Raw genomic sequence first — 20530 nt, forward strand, 5'->3', positions numbered from 1 at the left:
AGTCTCAGACAGTCTCCTCCAAGGTTAGCACCCCTCCAACCATCCATATGACATTTGTGTGTGTATGTATCACCCACCTGTGTGTGTATCCTCCAAATGTGTGTGTATGTATTACCCACCTGTGTGTGTGTGTACCCCTCGCCTATCTCACCCACCCTAACTCCCTGTAGATCGAAAGCCACAAGCTGTTGTTCCGTGATACGGCCAAGGCCCGGGTGGACCACGGGGCGGAGATCATCATGACCCAGTCTCCGGAAATGGGCATGTCAGGGACGGTGTCCCCCCACCGCGACAGCCACCTGTCCTCCTCTGGCAGCATCAACTTGCTGGAGTCTCCACAGCTAGCCACTCTAGCTGAAGACGTCACCGCCGCCCTGGCCAAGCAGGGCTTGTGAGCGCCTTGACCCCCTCAGCCAAGGCACCGGATCTCTTGACCTTCCCCCTGCCTCCAGTCCACCCCAGCCCCGGACACCTTCCCCCTGCCAACAGTCCACCCCAGCCCCGGGACACCTTCCCCCTGCCAACAGTCCACCCTAGCCCCGGGACACCTTCCCCCTTCCAACAGTCCACCCCAGCCCCGCGACACCTTCCCCCTTCCAACAGTCCACCACAGCCCCGGGACACCTTCCCCCTGCCTCCAGTCCTGACCCCCTCAACTTGCCTCAAGTTCAACCTGACCCCAAGCCTTGGACTCCCTCACTTGCTTCTAGTCCAGCCCAAGTTTCCTCATCATGCCTCCACCCAGCCTCCAATCTCCCTTCAGTCCACCCCCAGCCTCGGGTACCAAACAGCCCACACAAATCTCTGCCTCAACCCTGCCTCAACCCCACCCTGCCTCAACCCCACTCTGCCTCAACCCCACTCTGCCCCCCGGACACCTTCTCTGTGCCTCCACCCAGTCTCTACCCTTCCCTGCTACCTGCCATGCGGTCCATGTCAAACACCCTCACCCCACCATGCCTCCCATCCATCCCAGGCCATGGACACCCTGACCCCACCATGCCTCCCATCCATCCCAGGCCATGGACACCCTGACCCCACCATGCCTCCCATCCATCCCAGGCCATGGACACCCTGACCCCACCCTGCCTTCTGTCTATTCCAGGCCCTGAACACCCTGAACCCAACCTGCCTCCCGTCCATTCCAGGCCCTGGACACCCTGAACCCACCCTGCCTTCCGTCCATTCCAGGCCATGGACACCCTGAACCCAACCTGCCTCCCGTCCATTCCAGGCCCTGGACACCCTCTTCCCACCCTGCCTTCCGTCCATTCCAGACCCTGGACACCCTCTTCCCACCCTGCCTTCCGTCCATTCCAGACCCTGGACACCCTGAACCCACCCTGCCTTCCGTCCATTCCAGGCCATGGACACCCTGAACCCACCCTGCCTCCCGTCCATTCCAGGCCCTGGACACCCTGAACCCAACCTGCCTCCCGTCCATTCCAGGCCCTGGACACCCTGAACCCACCCTGCCTACCGTCCATTCCAGGCCATGGACACCCTGAACCCACCCTGCCTCCCGTCCATTCCAGGCCCTGGACACCCTCTTCCCACCCTGCCTCCCGTCCATTCCAGGCCCTGAACACCGTGAACCCAACCTGTCTCCCGTCCATCCCAGGCCATGGACACCCTCTTCCCATCTTGCCTTCAGTTCAACCACCCAGGCTCCCTCACCCTGTCCCAGGCCTCTCGTCAACCCCAGCCCAGATGCCCAGACACCCCACCCATCCTGCAGCAGCTTCATACTCACCGCCTGATGGAGCTGCCTACCCCACCCTATGTCAACAAGACAAATGAAGAAAAAACAACAACCCTTATGGAACTAGAGACTATTTAGAAAGTACTTTTGGTCAATTGTTTGTTGATATTTCCATTTCAAGTACTTGTACTTTTTTTCTCCATCTTTTATCTGGTGTATTTTTTTTAATGCTGCGTATAGATAGATAGTGTCCAAGCACTGACTCAAGATCAGCTGTAGCTCTTTGCACAACATAATCTGGGTATGGGCCAGGTATAGGGTGGGCTGGTCTCTGTTCAGTTCTTACGAGCAGCCTTTTCTTACACTAAGTAGGAAGTCACGTGGCCATGCCCATACAGTACTCTACCCATGCCATGCCGCCAGCACGTCTTGTTTTGCTCAGTAAAGTGCATGGACGCCAGACTCAACATTCACCATACATCAAGCATCCTTGCAGCTAGTCCCAGATCCAATATATAATAAATATATAAACAATATATTGAAAATATGTATAAATATACCAGCTCTTTGTCTTCAACAACATCTCTTCGAAAAACAATTTTAAAAAAGTGATTAGTCCTATAAGTATCTTATACCTGAAAAATTGCATTATTTCAATAACTAGATAATGGTATGATGAGCATGTATTGATTCTAGTTACAAAGGCTATTTTCTATTTCAAATAAAAGGATTTTAGTAAGTTATTTCCTTAATCATTGGATAGAAAAATTAACACTTCATGTTTTTGTAGATATTAGTTGACTAGTATGTTATGCTTGTTGAAGTTGACTTCAGACAACTGTGCTGGTATTGCTAAGGAGTACATCTTCCAGGCCTGCAACAGAGTACTAAAGGCCCTGCGAATGACTAGCGCCCTGTCCTGGGGGTGTACAGTAGTTGTACATCAAGCTGCCTCCCATTACAGAAACAGGAGATAAGCTCCTGCCCCTATGGGCCGTTCTGGCTCGGACCAGGCTTACTTTAATTACAGAGAACTAACCAATGCTACTCTCTCTGGGAGCTGTTCTTCTAAAAGGCTGCTTAGCCAGTCCTAGTCTAGTTTAAGAGGATGCTGCTTTGATTCTCATCTCAAATATCCCAGTTCAAAAGAAACGTTGATATAGCTAGGAGCTCACAGAAGCTGTGATCACAATCCATTCACCATGCTAGCAATAGGCATTGGATGGCTGTAAGATATTTTAGTCCATAGTGTTCGATGAACACCCCAAGGCTCTCAGAGCAGGCTGAGATTGAACTCACGAGGGCTTGCAGTTGTCTGAACCATATTGTGGATGAAGCTATTATTTAAAGATTACATTTACAAAGCAGCTGTGGAACTCTGGACCCTGTGTCCCTACAGTTCACTTCTGGATGCTAGGTTTGTTTTGTGTAAAACATTTAGGGGGGAAAAGAAAGGGGGAAAAGAAATAAAACTTTAAAAAAAAGGAAACTCAACAAGTCATGTTGCATCTGTTTGATAAAGTGTTCCTCTATATTTTTTCTGTCGCTATTTTGTGGTATTTATTCCTCCTTCTTTTAGTATTAATGTTTGCTTCTGTGTTCGTTCTGCACCCCCCTATCCCCTATCCCCTACCCCCTAATCCCGATCCCCTAACCTCTACCCCAACCTACAGCAACTGTAAATGTAATTAAAAGTAGATGTACGCAGTTTTTCTCCTGTTGATATGATACTGATAACAAAATGCTCTTAACAATTAAAGACAATAAAAACAATGAAAAACACTCTCGTCGTGAGTATTTCCAAACTTTTTGGAGATTATGGTTACCACCTATAATGTTGTGTGGGGGATCTATACTTAAAGAAAGAGATTCAAGCATGTTTTTAAAATATTTTAATCATTCTTTCAGAGGCAACAAGAATACGAACATTTGGGCCACCACCAGTGTTTATCTGTTTTAACCTCTCCCCTATAGCTACACTAAGAATGAGTCCCAAATGGCACCCTATTGGGCTCTAGTCAAAAGTAGTGCACTATATAGGGATTAGAGTGCCATTTGGGACACAAGCCTCACTCTCCGCACTCTCCCGCAGAGCAAAGAATAAGAGCTGCGACACCGGAGGGTTCTTGAAAAGTTTATTTTGTGAAATAGCGGAGGAGAAAAATTCATTAAGACATAGGGGAGAGTGAGTTTTGATGGCCAGTCTACAGCAAAGCCAGTCACCTCTACTGGCCCAATCCAGGCAGCAAGTAAGGGATGGAATGGGTAGCTCCTCCCTACCCCCTTTCCTTTACCGAACCACGGTGGAGAGGCATACCCCGCCAAGATGGCGGGGGACAAGACAACAAGAGCATCTGCTGGTTGGTGGTTGAAAAGAATGGACAGCTTCTAATGGAGGAGAATAGAGAGCAGAGAGGCGAAGGTCGGAGTCAGACCAAAAAAAAAGAATGAAAAAAAAAGAACGGTTTAGAAATGACATCTTATAGTCCTTTATCCCCCTGTCTGTTTCTCAGGTGGTGGTTGACTAACAGTGGGGACTGGATGTCCTGACACCATTGGGTCTGCAGATAACACGTTAGCGTCCTCGTTAGCCACTGCAGCCGGAGGATCCTTAAATAGACATGATGTGCTTGACAAAGGCTGTAGGGGTGAGGGGGAGGTAGAGGGAGGGGTGTGGAGGGAGAGTGAGGGAGGTAGAGGGAGGATGAGGTAGGGGAGAGGAGAGGAAGGGAGGGGTGAGGAGGAGGTAGGCAGGGGGTCACAGGGGAAAGGAAAGAAAGAGGAGTGAGCTAGTGAAGCATTTGATCTAAATTAAAAACAAAAACATCAAACAAATCTAGAACTACAGTGTAATCTGAAATGTGGCTCTAATGTATGTACAATATATCACAAGACCTGTATGACGTAAAACTATCTTTGCTTCTCAAATTGGACCCTATTCCCTATTGGCCTGATTGAGACGTAGGACATTTACGCCTTTCCTATGCACTTCTCAGTAGTTGGTATTCACTCTACAGGTGTGTCTACCTTGAGCACACTGAATAACAGATTTATTTGTGGAATTTTCATTCAATAGGGCTTACAGTACATTTGTCTTAAGCCTTCCTTTTAATTACGGTGTCCATTTAATTTGAATTTTGTCGACAGATTGAACGGAATAAATACATTGAGAGAACGGGTTCAGAATATAGGGATCAATGAAAGAAATCCATCTAAATATATGCATATATGTCTCTGTTTCAGCACCAACTGGTAGATTTATAAAAAAAAAAATATATAATTATTTAGGCACATTTTAGAGTTAGGAAAGTATGTATGAATCATACACGTACAAAAGTGGCGCTGTGGTCTAAGGCACTGCATCTCAGTGCTAGAGGCGTCACTACAGACCCTGGTTCGATTCCAGGCTGTATCACAACCGGCCATGACTGGGAGTCCCATAGAGCAGCGCACAATTGACCCAGCGTCATCCAGGTTAGGGTTTGGCCGGGGTAGGCCATCATTGTAAATATGAATTTGTTCTTAACTGACTTGCATAGTTAAATAAAGGTTAAATAAAAGAAAAGAAAAAAATACAGTGGTTTGATTCATCCAGAAAGTTCAATCCATGAAATACTGGAAGGGGAGAAAAGTATACAATAGCAGTTGAACAGTAGTCCTATAAATCTACCCTAATAATCCTCACTAATCATGTGATGACAATGATCCAGTCATCGTGAACTGCTACCTACGGTCTGCGTCCCAGAATGATTAAAATAGGATGCATGTCCCAAGTTATGTCAGCCGTTATGACATCTTATGACATGGTTATGACCATGTCATAACGTGTTATGATGCTGGGTGTCAAGTAAAGTGTTACCAAACATTCTACAAATCATAAATAAACTCGGAAGGTTTGGCGCTATACTGTAATTTGCTCATGGCTACAGAAGCCTATAACTGGGGTCTCCTCCAAATTTCATCCCTGTAACTTATAAGGCCAGCATTAAATAAACCTCAGTGTGGAAAAGGTGATATGTTGATATGCTTCAGTTTGCTGCCATATGACTGGTTTCACATTTGTGTTCGGTGATCATAAGGTAAACTAGATCCAAAAAATGGTCATTTATATTTTCAATCCCTTTATCCAATTTGTAAATGCGTGGAGAATGGTGTTACAGTATGTGCATGGAGAATGGTGTTACAGTATGTGCATGGAGAATGGTGTTACAGTATGTGCATGGAGAATGGTGTTACAGTATGTGCATGGAGAATGGTGTTACAGTATGTGCATGGAGAATGGTGTTACAGTATGTGCACGGAGAATGTTGTTACAGAATGTGCATGGAGAATGGTGTTACAGTATGTGCACGGAGAATGGTGTTACAGTATGTGCATGGAGAATGGTGTTACAGTATGTGCATGGAGAATGGTGTTACAGTATGTGCACGGAGAATGGTGTTACAGTATGTGCATGGAGAATGGTGTTACAGTATGTGCATGGAGAATGGTGTTACAGAATGTGCATGGAGAATGGTGTTACAGTATGTGCATGGAGAATGGTGTTACAGTATGTGCATGGAGAATGGTGTTACAGTATGTGCATGGAGAATGGTGTTACAGTATGTGCATGGAGAATGGTGTTACAGTATGTGCATGGAGAATGGTGTTACAGAATGTGCATGGAGAATGGTGTTACAGTATGTGCATGGAGAATGGTGTTACAGTATGTGCATGGAGAATGGTGTTACAGTATGTGCATGGAGAATGGTGTTACAGTATGTGCATGGAGAATGGTGTTACAGAATGTGCATGGAGAATGGTGTTACAGTATGTGCATGGAGAATGGTGTTACAGAATGTGCATGGAGAATGGTGTTACAGAATGTGCGTGGAGAATGTTGTTACAGAATGTGCATGGAGAATGTTGTTACAGAATGTGCACGGAGAATGTTGTTACAGAATGTGCATGGAGAATGTTGTTACAGAATGTGCACGGAGAATGTTGTTACAGAATGTGCATGGAGAATGGTGTTACAGAATGTGCACGGAGAATGGTGTTACAGAATGTGCATGGAGAATGGTGTTACAGAATGTGCATGGAGAATGGTGTTACAGAATGTGCATGGAGAATGGTGTTACAGAATGTGCATGGAGAATGGTGTTATTTCTATCAACTACAAAAGAAAGTCGATGCTGCTCCATTTATTTGAACCGTTTCTCGACCTTATTCATCGTTTCATCACGCGTAAAGGTGGTGGAATTATGAGGGAATTAAGTCAAGGTCAGAATATGGATGTATTCGCCACACCTTCATTTCTTTGATCTCCACCCCAAATGAATAGCGGGCGAATAGCATGCTATTCTCATGCTGAAATTCATGGTCAGAATATGCATAGAGAGAAAAGTGCATAAAAATGTAATTACGCTTCATTTATGCGCGTTTAACTCGGGTCCGAATTCCCACCTATTGACCCTGGTATCAAGTAGTACACTTTGAGCGATTCTCATATGGAAAAAGCAATGTTCAAAGTGTAACAATTACAATAAACCATATGATAATCTGTCAGCGTGATTTAATTTGAAACTTTTCATCAACAATCTGCTTGATAAGGTGGCAATTAATTACGAGTTTAGTAAACTGAGCAATACATAAATAGTCACCTACTTATAATGCACATTGTTGAAGACAAGTTTAAAATCAAATCACGCTGCCAGATTATAATGAGGTTAATGGCAATAATAGCATTTTGCATATTGGCTTTGCACTACAAAAATGCCTCCCGATAGGGAACAGGGTACCATTTGGGACATGACCTAAGACTTAGAAGACTTGAAGGATTACCTTCAAAGTTGATACTGCCGTTCTCGTCCTCCTGTCCTTGCATGAGGGCATCAATCTCAGCCTCGCTCATCTTCTCACCTAGAGGGAGGGAGAGGTGAGAGAGGCCAGGTCATCAGTTGGTCTGGTGTCTCACACAGACACACACGCACACACACACACACACACACACACACACACACACACACACACACACACACACACACACACACACACACACACACACACACACACACACACACACACACACACACACACACACACACACACACACACACACACACACAAGCACTTCATGTTACAACTAAGCCTGGGCGGCCACTCACCCAGTGTTCCAAGGACGATACGCAGCTCAGCCCCCATCACGGTGCCGTTGCCCTCCTTGTCAAAGACGCGCAGACCTTCAACGTAGTCATCAAAAGTTCCCTTGTTTGGGTCATTGACGATGTGCTGGAGCATGGGAAGGAAGGCCTCAAACTCTAATCTCTTGCCGGCCATGTCTGTGCGCAGCCAGAGTGAGAGGAAATGCATTAGAAGTATACAGTACGCTCCGAGGTGAAGTTTCCCCTAGGCACAGATCTAGGATCAGCTTTTCCCTCTCCCAATCCTAACCTTAACCATTAGTTGGGAATATGCTCCATTGACTCCAGATCAGTGTGTAGGGGCAACTTCACCCTGGCCCTTACCATACAGTACACTACTACTAATAATAAATAATAATACTAGCTCATGTACACACAGATGTACCATTGAAAATGGCTGTGTGTGTGTGTGTGTGTGTCAAAATATAACTACACACAATGCATTTATAGACACATACATGGTGATATAACAGAAAGGTATATCACGCTTCACAATGTCAGGCTTTGTAACCCAAAATACTTCAAATGCCTCTTGCAGCTACTCAGCTACACCACCGATGGAGGGATATGTCCATCATGACGGGTGCTGAATTGTTACAATGTGCTATAAAAGGGAGCAGACAAATGCCAAGGTGTGGTCACTTATGTGTAAATGTCCTCCCCCTAGTGTGCTATATTAGGACAAATTTAACTATGAAGGACTGAGGGTCTAAAGTGGAGAGAATAGTGTACACAGAGTCAGTATTAAGGAAAGTGTGTGTGTGTGTACGTGTGTACGTGTGTGTATGTGTGCTTGTGCGTCCTTGTACTGTTTCCGTATGTGTGTGTGTGTGTGTGTGTGTGTGTGTGTGTGTGTGTGTGTGTGTGTGTGTGTGTGTGTGTGTGTGTGTGTGTGTGTGTGTGTGTGTGTGTGTGTGTGTGTGTGTGTATCCTTGTATCACTTTGCGTATGTGTGTGTGTGCGTGTGTGTGTGCCTTACCCTCATCGGAAGGGTTGCCCAGGACTTTGCGCACCTCCTTGTTGGTGGGGTTCTGTCCCAGGGCGCGCATGATATCAGCGACCTGGTTGTAAGCCACCTTTGCGTCACCCACCCTGTCGAAGAGACCGAAAGCCTCCTTGTAGTCTGTGGTGAGGTGAGAGGAGAGAGAGAGGAAGAGAGAGGGATGAGAGGGAGAGAGGAAGGGTTTTATCCTCAGAATGCCTGGGCTAGTGGCCAACAGAAGCTATGATAACATACCAAGAGATCTATGAAATGAACATGCACACCACTTTGGTGTTTTGTTTTGTTGCAGGGATTATTGTGAATATCTCAATTGAATGATGAGAGCTTCGCCCTATCCTTGATGTAGAATTACCATCTGTTAATGTTTTTATTTTATTTTATTTAACCTTTATTAATTATCCACACTGCAAATTCTCCAGTGTTAAAAATAAACAAAATAATTAACACAGAGTATTTAATCAACATTGAAAGTGTTGAGTCTGTGGACCCATATAAAGGAAAGGAAAGGAAAGGTACCAAGTCAGTTGTACAACTGAATGCATTCAACTGAAATGTGTCTTCCACATTTAATCCAGCATATAGACACTGGAATAGTGTTAAACTTAAAGGTACATTTCTAAATTGTTCAACTTCATATTCATCATTTTCAGTACCACCCCAACATCAAAACATGTGAAAATGGTGTGTTTCTATGTTTTGTAGTAATAAAAATAGAGGAAGATAAGTGTTTCCAATGACATCATCAACCAATTAGTAGGTTGATTAAAATCACATGATGCACACCAATTATGTCACTAGAAACACTTACTCTATCTTCCTCTATCTTTTTTATTACAAAACATAGAAATGCGGAATTTTCACATATGTTGATGTTGGGGAGGTGCTGGAGATGATGAATATGAAGTTCCTTAAACACAGTACCATACCTATTTCATGAGGGTTGTACGTATTTCATGGGTTGAATTTACAAAAGTGTTTGTTCTTCACTGGTTAACCTATTTTTTATTTTTTTGGCAACAGGTCACAAATATTGCTGATGTGATAGCACACTGTGATACTTTACCCAATAGATATGGGAGTTTATCAAAATCAAAAATTGTATTTGTTTTCGAATTCTTTGTGGGTCAGTGTAATCTGAGGGAAATATGTCTCTAACATGGTCATACATATGGCAGGAGGTTAAGAAATGCAGCTCAGTTTCCACCTCATTTTGTGGGCAGTGTGCACATAATTTTGGGTCAGTCACAGTGGTCAGGTATTCTGCCACTGTGTACTCTCTGGCGTAGAAGACCCTTCTTGCCTTGTCTATCAGATTGTTAACAGCTTTGTGGAAGTTACCTGTGGTGCCGATGTTAAGGCAAATGTATGTATAGTTTTGTGTGTGCTTTAGGGCAACGGTGTCTAGATGGAATTTGTATTTGTGGTCCTGGCAACTGGACCTTTTTTGGAACACCATTATTTTTCTCTTACTGAGATTTACTGTCAGGGCCCAGGTATGACAGAATCTGTGCAGAATATCTAGGTGCTGCTGTAGGCCCTCCTTGGTTGGGGGGGACAGAAGCACCAGATCAACAGAAAACAGTAGACATTTGACTTTAGATTCTAGTAGGGTGAGGCCGGGTGCTGGAGACTGTTCTAGTGCCCTCGCCAATTCTCTCTCTCTCTCTCTCCCTCTCTCGCCGACCAGGAGCCGACTTGGAATCGATACTGAAGAGAGAATATGAGCTTGCTCCTTTAGAAGGCAATACTGTGAGTGGACTGACACGAATAAACCAAGAGAATGCTGACCGCGGCTTAAACAACTCCCGGCTGGCGTGATGACCGCGCGGCCTATCGCTTGCTCGTAATGAGCTAGACTTTATCAAAGGGTGACAATATAAGACATGGATGCGTTTAATTGTTTGACATTTAGAATGTCTACGAGAATGGAGTTAAAAATGGGATTCCTATGTGTGTTATTAGGCTTACGGATAAAGGTGTTTTAGATGTTCCATATTCCCCAACAACTTTAAAGACCTATGCCAGTTATCTGTCCACATGATGTTGTCAATCAGTGAATGTGTTCAATGAATACTATGTAATCCTAGGATATCATCCCCTACTATGGGTTCACTTTGACAGCAGCTAACTAGACTTCATGTTATAACATTATAACTCATTTTGACAGATTAGAACATTTTATAACAGGTCAAGTGGTGTCCTAATCTGTGGTCCAAACATATTTTCGATTTAATTGAATAGTTTTCTTGTTTGTTCATATAAACTAGCTAATGTATAATTATTTTTGGCCAGTGTTCATTTAGCCATAATGCTTTTGCATTAAGGTTCATACAGAGGGGTCAACCGTGTCCAAAGAACCTTAGAGGCTGACCACTGCAATTTTGGAAAATGTATTGAAAATGGCTTCAGGTGCATGTAATTTGAGAATGTTCACCTCTATAGGAAATATTACATTGTAAATGCACTCCAGAGGTTGTTTAATGTTACAAGTTATTTGGTTTAGTCAGATCAGAAGTAAGCCTAGCCAAAATAGTCCTATTGCATTTTTTCACCCATCTTTGTATTTGTTATCTTTGTAAACACTACTTAGTCCGGGTTTAGTAACAGTAGGCTAACATTGAGATAGAAATCGGAGTGGCAGCTAATCCATGTTTTAAAAGGACCTAGAGTGGATTTATTTTAGTGTTTTTTATTAGGAGTCAGAGGTGCAGTACTACTAGAAATTGTTCAAATACTTTGAGTGTTTGCTCTAGCCTGCCTGGAGTGCCAGGTGAGCAAGGTTTTCAGATTTCAGTTCTGCAATTATTCTATTGGTCCATTAAACCAGGCAAGCTCAATTCAGCTCAGATAAAGTATTTGAAATTATTTCAAATAGTATTCGAACCCAGGTCTGTGAAGGTGCAGTGATAATGATCTCTTTCACAGTATTGTTACTGATTACGTTTTGAAAGTGACATCTGATATCTTTTTTTTTTTTTTTACAGGACATAGATTTAGCCTAGTCTTGGCCTAAGAAACACTTTCAACTGAGAATCTCCATTGATCATGGTTTTTAGACTGGGACTAGGCTTAATCTGTGTCCGGGAAACTTGTCCTTAGTAATTTGGTTTAGTGAACTTACCCTCCTGCTGGTCGGGAGTGAACTCCACCTATAGAGGGCAGCAGAGAACAACAGTCAGAACATTGAAAGAAAGTGGGGCCCACTTTCGAACATTTACAGCCAATGAAGTAATTCCATTTAGGCACAATTCTACCGTAGCCCCTGTCTGCTATCAGATCTGAGACTTTCTATGGATTTAAACCCTGCTTTTATACTGTCTAGGGAAATTGTTGAGTAGCCTCGACTACAGCCTTTCTATTTCACCCCAGAACAGTTTCTCCCCTAAGCCTGATTCTGGAATGAGAGTCTTGGTATCGCAAGACTACCAGTGTAGTAGGCTACCTCCACCTAGGCTTCTTCCAGGCCCAGATAATGACTTGCAGCGTGTTTGGGACGACTCCTTAATATTTTACAGCCCATCTCAAACACTAATGAATCAGAGTGCCATAAGAAGGGGATGAGGTTTTGTGAGCAATAGTCTCGCCGTTTTACTTTAGGTCTCATACTACCTAAACTGTAAGGACGTGGACTGTTGGGGTAGGCCTGGGCTATACACAAGAGGCTCACTACCTCAAGAGCAAGCAGGTACAACTTTTAAGTGATTATGTAGCTGTGGATTTTCTCCAGACTCCTCACAGTGTAGAGCAAATTAGACAGTCAGTTTGCAAATGAGAAAGTGAAGAAGGTATATATAGCCTAATATGCATATATCTCTTTGTATCATGTATAATGGACCAATACCGGTTGTATTGTAGCCTACTTTATAATTTGGATCTTTATTTTGACAGTTGGATTCAAAATTGGGCATATACAACAAAACCACCACATCAGATAAGCAAGCAAAAAAAAAAGAAGGTAAAACGTTTCGCTCCCATCAGCTCATCAATCACGGAAGAAACACTAACCCCCTATCAATCCTCGAGACAAAATTAGCTCCACAGCTATACTCCTACGATGGCACTCGATCTTGGAGGTCCATCTTTAGATACTTTAACATGTCCACATTTGGTGACAAGTTCCATTGCAGTTTCATCTTGTCACAAACTCCTTCAGCCTATCAAGGAAGCCGAGGGGCATATGGGGCGTGGTTTAGGTGAGCGAGCAGCGTCTCTCCGGAGCTATCCGAGGTGCTGATGTCTTAACGTTCAACCCTGCTTCAGAACTAGGTCCGTGGGTCCAAGCGGGCTCTTGCCATTTTGCTATCGCTTGTCAGATATGGTTAGAATAATAGGCTACAGTATGGAAAATACATGCCAAAATAATCCCAACCTAATGTTTTGTCCAAATACAACACCACTTTTAGTTAAGCTATTCCAGAACTGTGGTAACTCCATAAATTGAAATAGCTACCCTAGGCCTACTCATCAAACATAATAAGTAGCCTAACAGTTGCCTACGATATCCAAACAGCACACAAATAGATAGGCAGTCTTTCACATTTAAACTGAATAGAGTTTCACATTCTCCTATAAATGTGCAGCCTAGGCCTATATGATTGTGGCATCAGCATGTATCGAGAATGGCCCTTCACTGACAACCATTCCCTAACTTGTACCTAACTTCAGCAAAACACACTGCAATGACCAACCAGGCCAAATACCACGGAACATATACAACGGAAAGACTAAAGGAGTATAGCAAATAATACAGCTTTGTAGCCTAACTATTTACATTATGTTGTGACTCCGGAAAGAATAATTCAAACGTTTATTTTGCAGACAGACAAAGAAGCCAGGCTAGAAGGATAGAGGGAGGATGCAGGGCATAGAATAGAGGAGGTAGGGAAATGCAGAACATAGTTAGTTACCTTGACTGTGGACAAGTCGAGTGGAGGGGGGGCGGCTACCACCTCAGGCTCGGGTGCGGGTGCGGGTGCAGCTGCCTTTGCCGGCTCGGCTTTCTTGGCGGGTGCCTTAGCGTCCTTCTTGGGTGCCATTTTAGCAGATAGTAAATTAGTTAGCTACTTCACCGGTAATACAGGCAGACAGTTCCCGCGTAAGCTTGGAGGAGACTCAGAGCATCAAGGGTGGGTCTGGGCGTATATATATGATAATATTTTACACAGCACCCTCGTCAATGTAGCTCAAGGGACCGGATTGGACAACGACAGGAGACGGGTGGGGGACTGTTCTATACATGGAATATAGGGACTCCCCATCTAAGTCGCGCTCGGGGCTGAGCGCCAGAAGATGTTAATTTAAAACAGTGTAAGCTGTGTAAAAATAAAACATAAAAAAAAATGGGAAACGGTGATTGAGGTCGTCCGGGGTCACCCGGTTGCCTAACGGGCAGCCGCCCGGTAACGGTAGCCTGATTTATAATTTCACTGTTTTATTTCGGCTGAGCCAAGGAATGCATGAGTCTTCTGTGAGTGTGATGACACAACATCGCGCATCATTTTTCCCATTTTCTCTCGGTATGAAGAAGTTTATTTATGGGGCTATCAGTAAGATAGTTCAGTTTTCAATATTCAGAAATTGTAGCCAAAGCGTTCTATTCTTCTAGTCAAATGTGGGTTAGCAGCATGCAGTGATATATAATAGGATATAATATAAGAAGTAGAGAATAACAGATCTTGGAAATACGACTGCTTCAAATTTGGTATATTTCTGATGTCGATGCCCTCGTTATGTTATGACTTCTAGTGTAGCCTAGGGTAGGCTACTTTCATAACTTTAGAAAAAATGTCAAACCGGAATGTATATGCCTACTTGCTCTCTCTCTAGATGGGATAAAGCTTTTTTTTGCATTTTAGGTAACCCAAACCCTTTCCTAACCTTTACCTAATTATTATATCCTGCTACGTTAATTATCCTAACCTACTGCATAAATTCAACTAAACCTGCTACAAAACGTCAATTTTGACAAAAGCTGTATCCTTTCTAGACAAAACCCTCTCGCCCTCACGCACGCACAGAAAAACGCACACACAGTTAGAGACATACAATCGCACAATTCGTGACGTCTTATACTGTATCTCTCTATGATGAATGACATTGAAATCATATCTTCACTGTCGTGATCCATGGGTTATTGAAATGATCATGTGAAGGCGTTCACTCTACTTGGTAGAAATCACTTGAATATCCTTTTTTAAAGGAACTGTTTCTATTTGTATTAGAAACAGTAGGCCTAATGACAGTGGCATGACACTACCTGCTGCTGACCCAGGGGATGAGGGGGTAATGGGGGAGTGGTTTACACAAGTAAGCTACCAGTATGTGCAAATTTAGATTTCAGACAGTTATGGTAGTATGTTTGTATGGACTTCATAAATGGTGTCCTTTATCCTTATCATAGACTATTTGTTCATCTTTGAACACACACACACACACACACACACACACACACACACACACACACACACACACACACACACACACACACACACACACACACACACACACACACACACACACACACACACACACACACACACACACACACACACACACACACACACACACACACACACACACACACACACACACACACACACACACACACAGGACCGGTTCCAGGCATAAGCGACATAAGCAGTTTTTTTGGGGGGACTCAGTCGGGTCTCAACTTACTATTGAGAGTTAGAATAGTAGAATACACCAGCTGCAATTTTGAAATGAGATTGTGCATCAGCAGTTTTTTCTTGTTATGTCAGTCAATGACAGACACTCAATTAACCTCGTCAGCAAAATGTTTTAGATTGGTAGTTAGTCTGGTCAGCTATCCAGGCACATGCTCAGATAGGGCTCTACCTGTGCAGAGCACATGCCCTTTTGCCCTTCCAGTCTCCAAAGTGCCCTTTTGGGTAGTGGTATAATTTTCCCCAAAATATATATTTTTTGTGTACATTTTTCGTCATTGTTGTTCGGAACCCACCACCCGCAAGTCGTTGTCAAGTTCGCCACCCCTCAAGCCCTGCACACAGTAGATTCAAAACAAATAGTCATAGTGTCTGATTCATGAAAACATCCCTCTAATTCATCCTAATATCATCTCTGTACTGTACCTCTTCTCATTCAGATTGAATAATACGTTTTTCCGACACTGTCTTACTGCACCGAAAGAGGATTTCATCAATATATTTAAACTGGCTGTGAATGGAGTGATGATCCACCTCACTGGTCTGTGCTCTGGTGTTAAAAGTTAGTAGAAAGGACAGGGGAAGTAATCTTGAAACTCAGAACCAAGACTAGGGATGCATCCCAAATGGCACTTCTATATAGTGCACTGCTTTGGACCAGGGCCATGGTCACCCAAGACTAGAGCACGGGATGAGTGGCCAGCTCCCTTTGAATGACCCCACATGGGGTGGCGAGGCCAGGGTGGTGGTCAGAGTGAGTGACCACCATAGAGAATGATAGAGGCCTCTAGTGGCCAAAAGGACATTTTAGAATGGGCAGCGACATTGAGGGTGTCCACCATTTTAATGTAGTCAACTGAGTGGGACTTCCAACTTCATTGGCTGATCCCTCATGTCCAACCGGGTTCTCAGGAGGCAGTAGCTAATTGTGAAGAAGAAAATTGACTACTTTAAAATGGAGATAGCCTCAATTAAGCTGCCCTTGCCGTCACAGACTGACACAAACATGAGTCCTCTATCTCTATGGTGACCACTGAGCCTTGGGTATCCTCCATGTCTGGGGGATGTGTGAGGTATTGGGAGTAGGAGATGGGAGATCAAGGGGGCCTGAGCTTCAGCTGCCGATGTCAGTAACCAGGCAGGGCCAACAGAGCAAATTCTAGCTCCTTCCTCTTGTCTATATCGGTCTCAAGAGGCCGGCCGTGGCATTAACCCTACCCCCCACTCCCACTTCTGACAAGGGCCTCATAAAGACGTGACAAGAGAAATACCTCCACCTTCCGCCCCCTGCTCACTGCCCAACCTCTTCAGGTTTACAGCAACCAGGGTTGAGGTCAGTCAATTCCATTTCTATTCAGTCAATTCAGGAAACAGACATCTGAAATTCAAATTTTCTTCAATGCTTCTCTATGAGAAAACATTGGAATTGGAATTTACTTCCTGAGTTGACTGAATTGAAATGTAATTTACCCCAAACCCTGACAGTATTACATCAGGTAGCGTAGCTAACACCTGGTGTCCCAAGATGGTTTCTGCCTGTTATGAGAGTACACAAGGCGAACAGCAGGCTGAATGGCTTGGTAGCCCTGGTTGTCTGTCCTTCAGCTGTGGAATTGTCCACTAAAGTGGAATGGGTTTAAAAATAAATGGTTGTAATTAAACACCAAAACTATAGTGAGGAACACCTGCTATTTTATTATTATGGGTGGAGGAGAAACTACAAATCAGCGCATACCTAAAATGGGGGCTTATGGACTAGAGCCTCACAGACTTTTAATTATTGTTTATTTTATTCTGTGGACTGAGGTGGTTTTGTATGATTGTTGCTCAGACGGAATTGACTTATGTCTTGTGGCTTGCTTTGACACCTTTTTAAAGACCTGAAAATAATACAAAATGAGCTTATCATCTGTTAGAAAGTTAATTACTAATATGTAATATCTTCTAAGAATCAAGTGGCTGGAAATAAATATTACATCGGCAGGCGCTAATCATCAATAAACATCTTATAAGTAGTAAACATGGATTATTTTAGATACATATTCATAAGCAGTGCTGACTCCTCCTCCTTCCTCCTCCTTCCTGGCAGCCATATTGAAGACGTGACATCAGTTGTCCAAAGGGGTGTGGTGATTTACTCTGCACCTATGTACCGTAAAGGGCAAGCGGGCTCCGTTCCTCTCCATTGCTGTACACTGGGGTGACGCACGACTTGGGATCAAATTAAACCCCAAGGCCTTGGAGCCAAGAACTCTGAGAAGACTGAGGAGACAGTGGAGCCTTCCCACAGTGGGAGAGAGGAAGCAGGGTCATATTCATTAGGTACCACATGGAATAAAAACATTTTAACATTTTCCATTGCATGCCGTAATGAATATGATCCTGGCCTGGAGCCTCCTCAGAGTGCGAGAGAGGAAGCAGGAAACAGCAGGAGCACCTTTGAAGGTTACGAAGTCAACATGTAGCTTCTGAATCCAAATCCCAGGCAACGTTATGATACTCCACTCTTCTCCCAAAGTGTACGTGTACACTCCCGCTCATGTGTTTAAAAGGAATGGACTGGTAGAAGGAAAGTGGTGGAAACCTTTTCCAGCCATGCTTGAAGCAGTCCAATGATGTTAAATGCATGACGAGGAGTGAACGTGTGCACACTGGATAAAGCGTAGAGAATCAAAACCCAGACCCAAAATGCTTTGCTAAAGCAGTAGGGGGCGGATGTTTTTCCTATGAACGATAAGTCAAAATTATTTGAGTAAGATGAAGAAACACAACAGGTGAAAATAACCCTATCACTGCCTGGATATGAGGAATTATCCCCCCCCAACAACGCAGGTTTAATCTGAAGCTATAAAGACAGATCATTGAAGGACTGACTGCCGCTTGGCAAAGCCCACGTCCGCTCTATAAACTTTGCAACTTAACACCGACAGAATAAGTCACGTATCCATGTCATCCCAACCCAAAGAAAGAGTTAGTTTGTCATTCTCTGCAATCCCATAGCTAAACAATCATTTAATTGACGGCAACTTGGCTGCACTGTCTGTCAATACACTGAGCTGTTTCTTGATGACACGCTGCTATTGACATCTTTCATCCTGAATAGAGACATACAGTAAGTGATCTGGTACAAGGCACACAGAACACCTACCTTGACATCTGTCAGAAAACAACACTTTTAATACCGAGTCACCATTACAACAAACAGTTGTAGCACGGATAATGCAGCTATCCTCAATAACGCTCTTATGTAGCACACTTTGCAAGGAGAAAGAAAATCCTGAATGAATTCAGATAGCTACATTCACAGTACATACACAACAGCATAATATCTGTTGGTTACTTCAGGCAGGTAGTATAACCCGCAGAGACTTAAAGGGGAAATCTGGGATTAAAAAGACAACAAAGCGGTTCATTTGTTAATTGGCACCTTGTTTTGGTAAACAGCTGAGGGACAATAGAAGGTGGACAGGGACACCACGAGTAGTGGGGTGAATACTTAAAAGGAAGTCGGAGAGGGAAGTTCAGGTTGGCCTCTCTAGTTGTTTAGGGTTGTTGGTTGGGGGCTAGAATGCCTGTAGTCTCTTTCATCTGACTCAGGGTGCTGCGGAGATACAGCTCTGTGAGAAGAGACTAGAATGCCCAGGTCTCTGTTTCTCTCTCACTTCATCACCCCCCCCCCCCTCCTCTAGCATGCAGGCCTGGGGGGCGTCTCCTTGAAATGGAAGGGTGTGACTTTCATAACACCGTACCTCCCAACCTCGCCAATTTAGGACGCGGTCCGTCCTTGATTTCACTCTTTACCAACCGTAGTGATAATTTCAGTCTCAAAGAGTGAACATGACTATCATTGTATAGTCAAGGTGTTGTTTGCTGAATCGCAATACAATAATACATTAAATTACATTTGTAGAATCATTATTAACATATTTAAATACCACTCTAGTTGTAAGAAAAACAATGACAAATTAGAATTTAGGATTCGATCTGCCATGGTCATAGGATACAAATGGGAAACAAAATACCATAGATTACAAAATAGCATTTAGACTACTGAGCTCCGAAACATTGTTCTTGTTCAATTACTATAAAAGGTATGATGACTCTGAATATCTAATGGGAATAGATCTTCTTCTCAACATGGGTAATCTAGAGTTAAGTGTGGCTAATGAGGGAAAATCATGAGATAAAATAAGGTGTGGTTGGAAGGGTCTCTAAGGTAATTTACCCTCTCTGAGGAGGAGCTTTGTGTGTGGTAATTGGTAGGTGGTGAGTGGTGCTTGTGAGTGGTGGTTGTGAGTGGTGGGTGGTGAGTGGTGAATGGTGGGTGGTGAGTGGGTGGGTGGTGAGTGGTGGTGAGTGGTGGGTGGGTGGTGAGTGGTGGGCGTCTTGCTGTAATGCTTTTGGACTCTGGCTTCGTGGTAGGTGGTGGGCGGTGAGTGGTGGGCGGTGGGTGGGTGGCTGAGTGGTGGGCGGTGGCTGGTGAGTGGTGGGTGGTGAGTGGTGAGTGGTGGCTGGTGTGGTGAGTGGTGAGTGGTTGGTGACTGGTGGGGGGTGGTTCGTGAGTGGTGAGTGGGTGGTGAATGGTTGGTGGGTGGGTGGGTGGTGACTGGTGGGGGGTGGGTTGTGGGTGGGTCGTGGGTGGTCAGTGGTGGGGGGTGAGTGGTGGTCGTATTGCTGTAATGCTTTTGGACTCTGGCTCCGAGGTAGGTGGTGGGAGGTGAGTGGTGGGTGGGTGGTTGAGTGGTGTGTGGTGGCTGGTGAGTGGTGGGTGGTGAGTGGTGGGCGGTGGCTGGTGAGTGGTGGGTGGTGAGTGGTGGGCGGTGAGTGGTGAGTGGTGGCTGGTGTGTAGTGGGTGGGTGGGTGGTGGGCGGTGGGTGGGTGGTTGAGTGGTGTGTGGTGGCTGGTGAGTGGTGAGTGGTGGGCGGTGGCTGGTGAGTGGTGGGTGGTGAGTGGTGGGCGG

General features: G+C 44.4%; 2 protein-coding genes across 13 annotated transcripts in view; one reads left to right on the forward strand and one right to left on the reverse strand.

Annotated features, from left to right (window-relative positions):
* Nucleotides 1–3951, forward strand: part of LOC106582286 (uncharacterized) — a 181524-nt gene extending 177573 nt beyond the window's left edge. For 10 of the 12 annotated variants that reach the window (XM_045704743.2, XM_082967156.1, XM_082967158.1 and 7 more), the window contains one exon: nucleotides 171–3951. In XM_045704743.2, coding sequence (XP_045560699.2) covers nucleotides 171–395 — 225 coding nt within the window. In that variant the 3' untranslated portion in view covers nucleotides 396–3951. The remainder of the gene's footprint in view (nucleotides 1–170) is intronic. The other 2 variants (XM_082967159.1, XM_082967161.1) reach the window with 1 other exon arrangement.
* On the reverse strand, nucleotides 3579–13988 carry LOC100194642 (myosin, light polypeptide 3-1). The gene is made up of 6 exons (NM_001139727.1): nucleotides 13795–13988; nucleotides 12009–12036; nucleotides 8864–9007; nucleotides 7849–8022; nucleotides 7526–7603; nucleotides 3579–4342 (listed from the first exon to the last, which is right to left on the reverse strand). Exons 1-6 carry the CDS (start codon nucleotides 13921–13923, stop codon nucleotides 4314–4316), a joined length of 582 nt encoding a protein of 193 aa, NP_001133199.1. The 5' UTR covers nucleotides 13924–13988; the 3' UTR covers nucleotides 3579–4313.
* Nucleotides 13989–20530: the final 6542 nt, after the last annotated feature.

The sequence above is a fragment of the Salmo salar genome, chromosome 21 (assembly GCF_965601325.2).
Source record: "Salmo salar chromosome 21, fSalSal1, whole genome shotgun sequence".
Taxonomy (NCBI): Eukaryota; Metazoa; Chordata; class Actinopteri; order Salmoniformes; family Salmonidae; genus Salmo; species Salmo salar.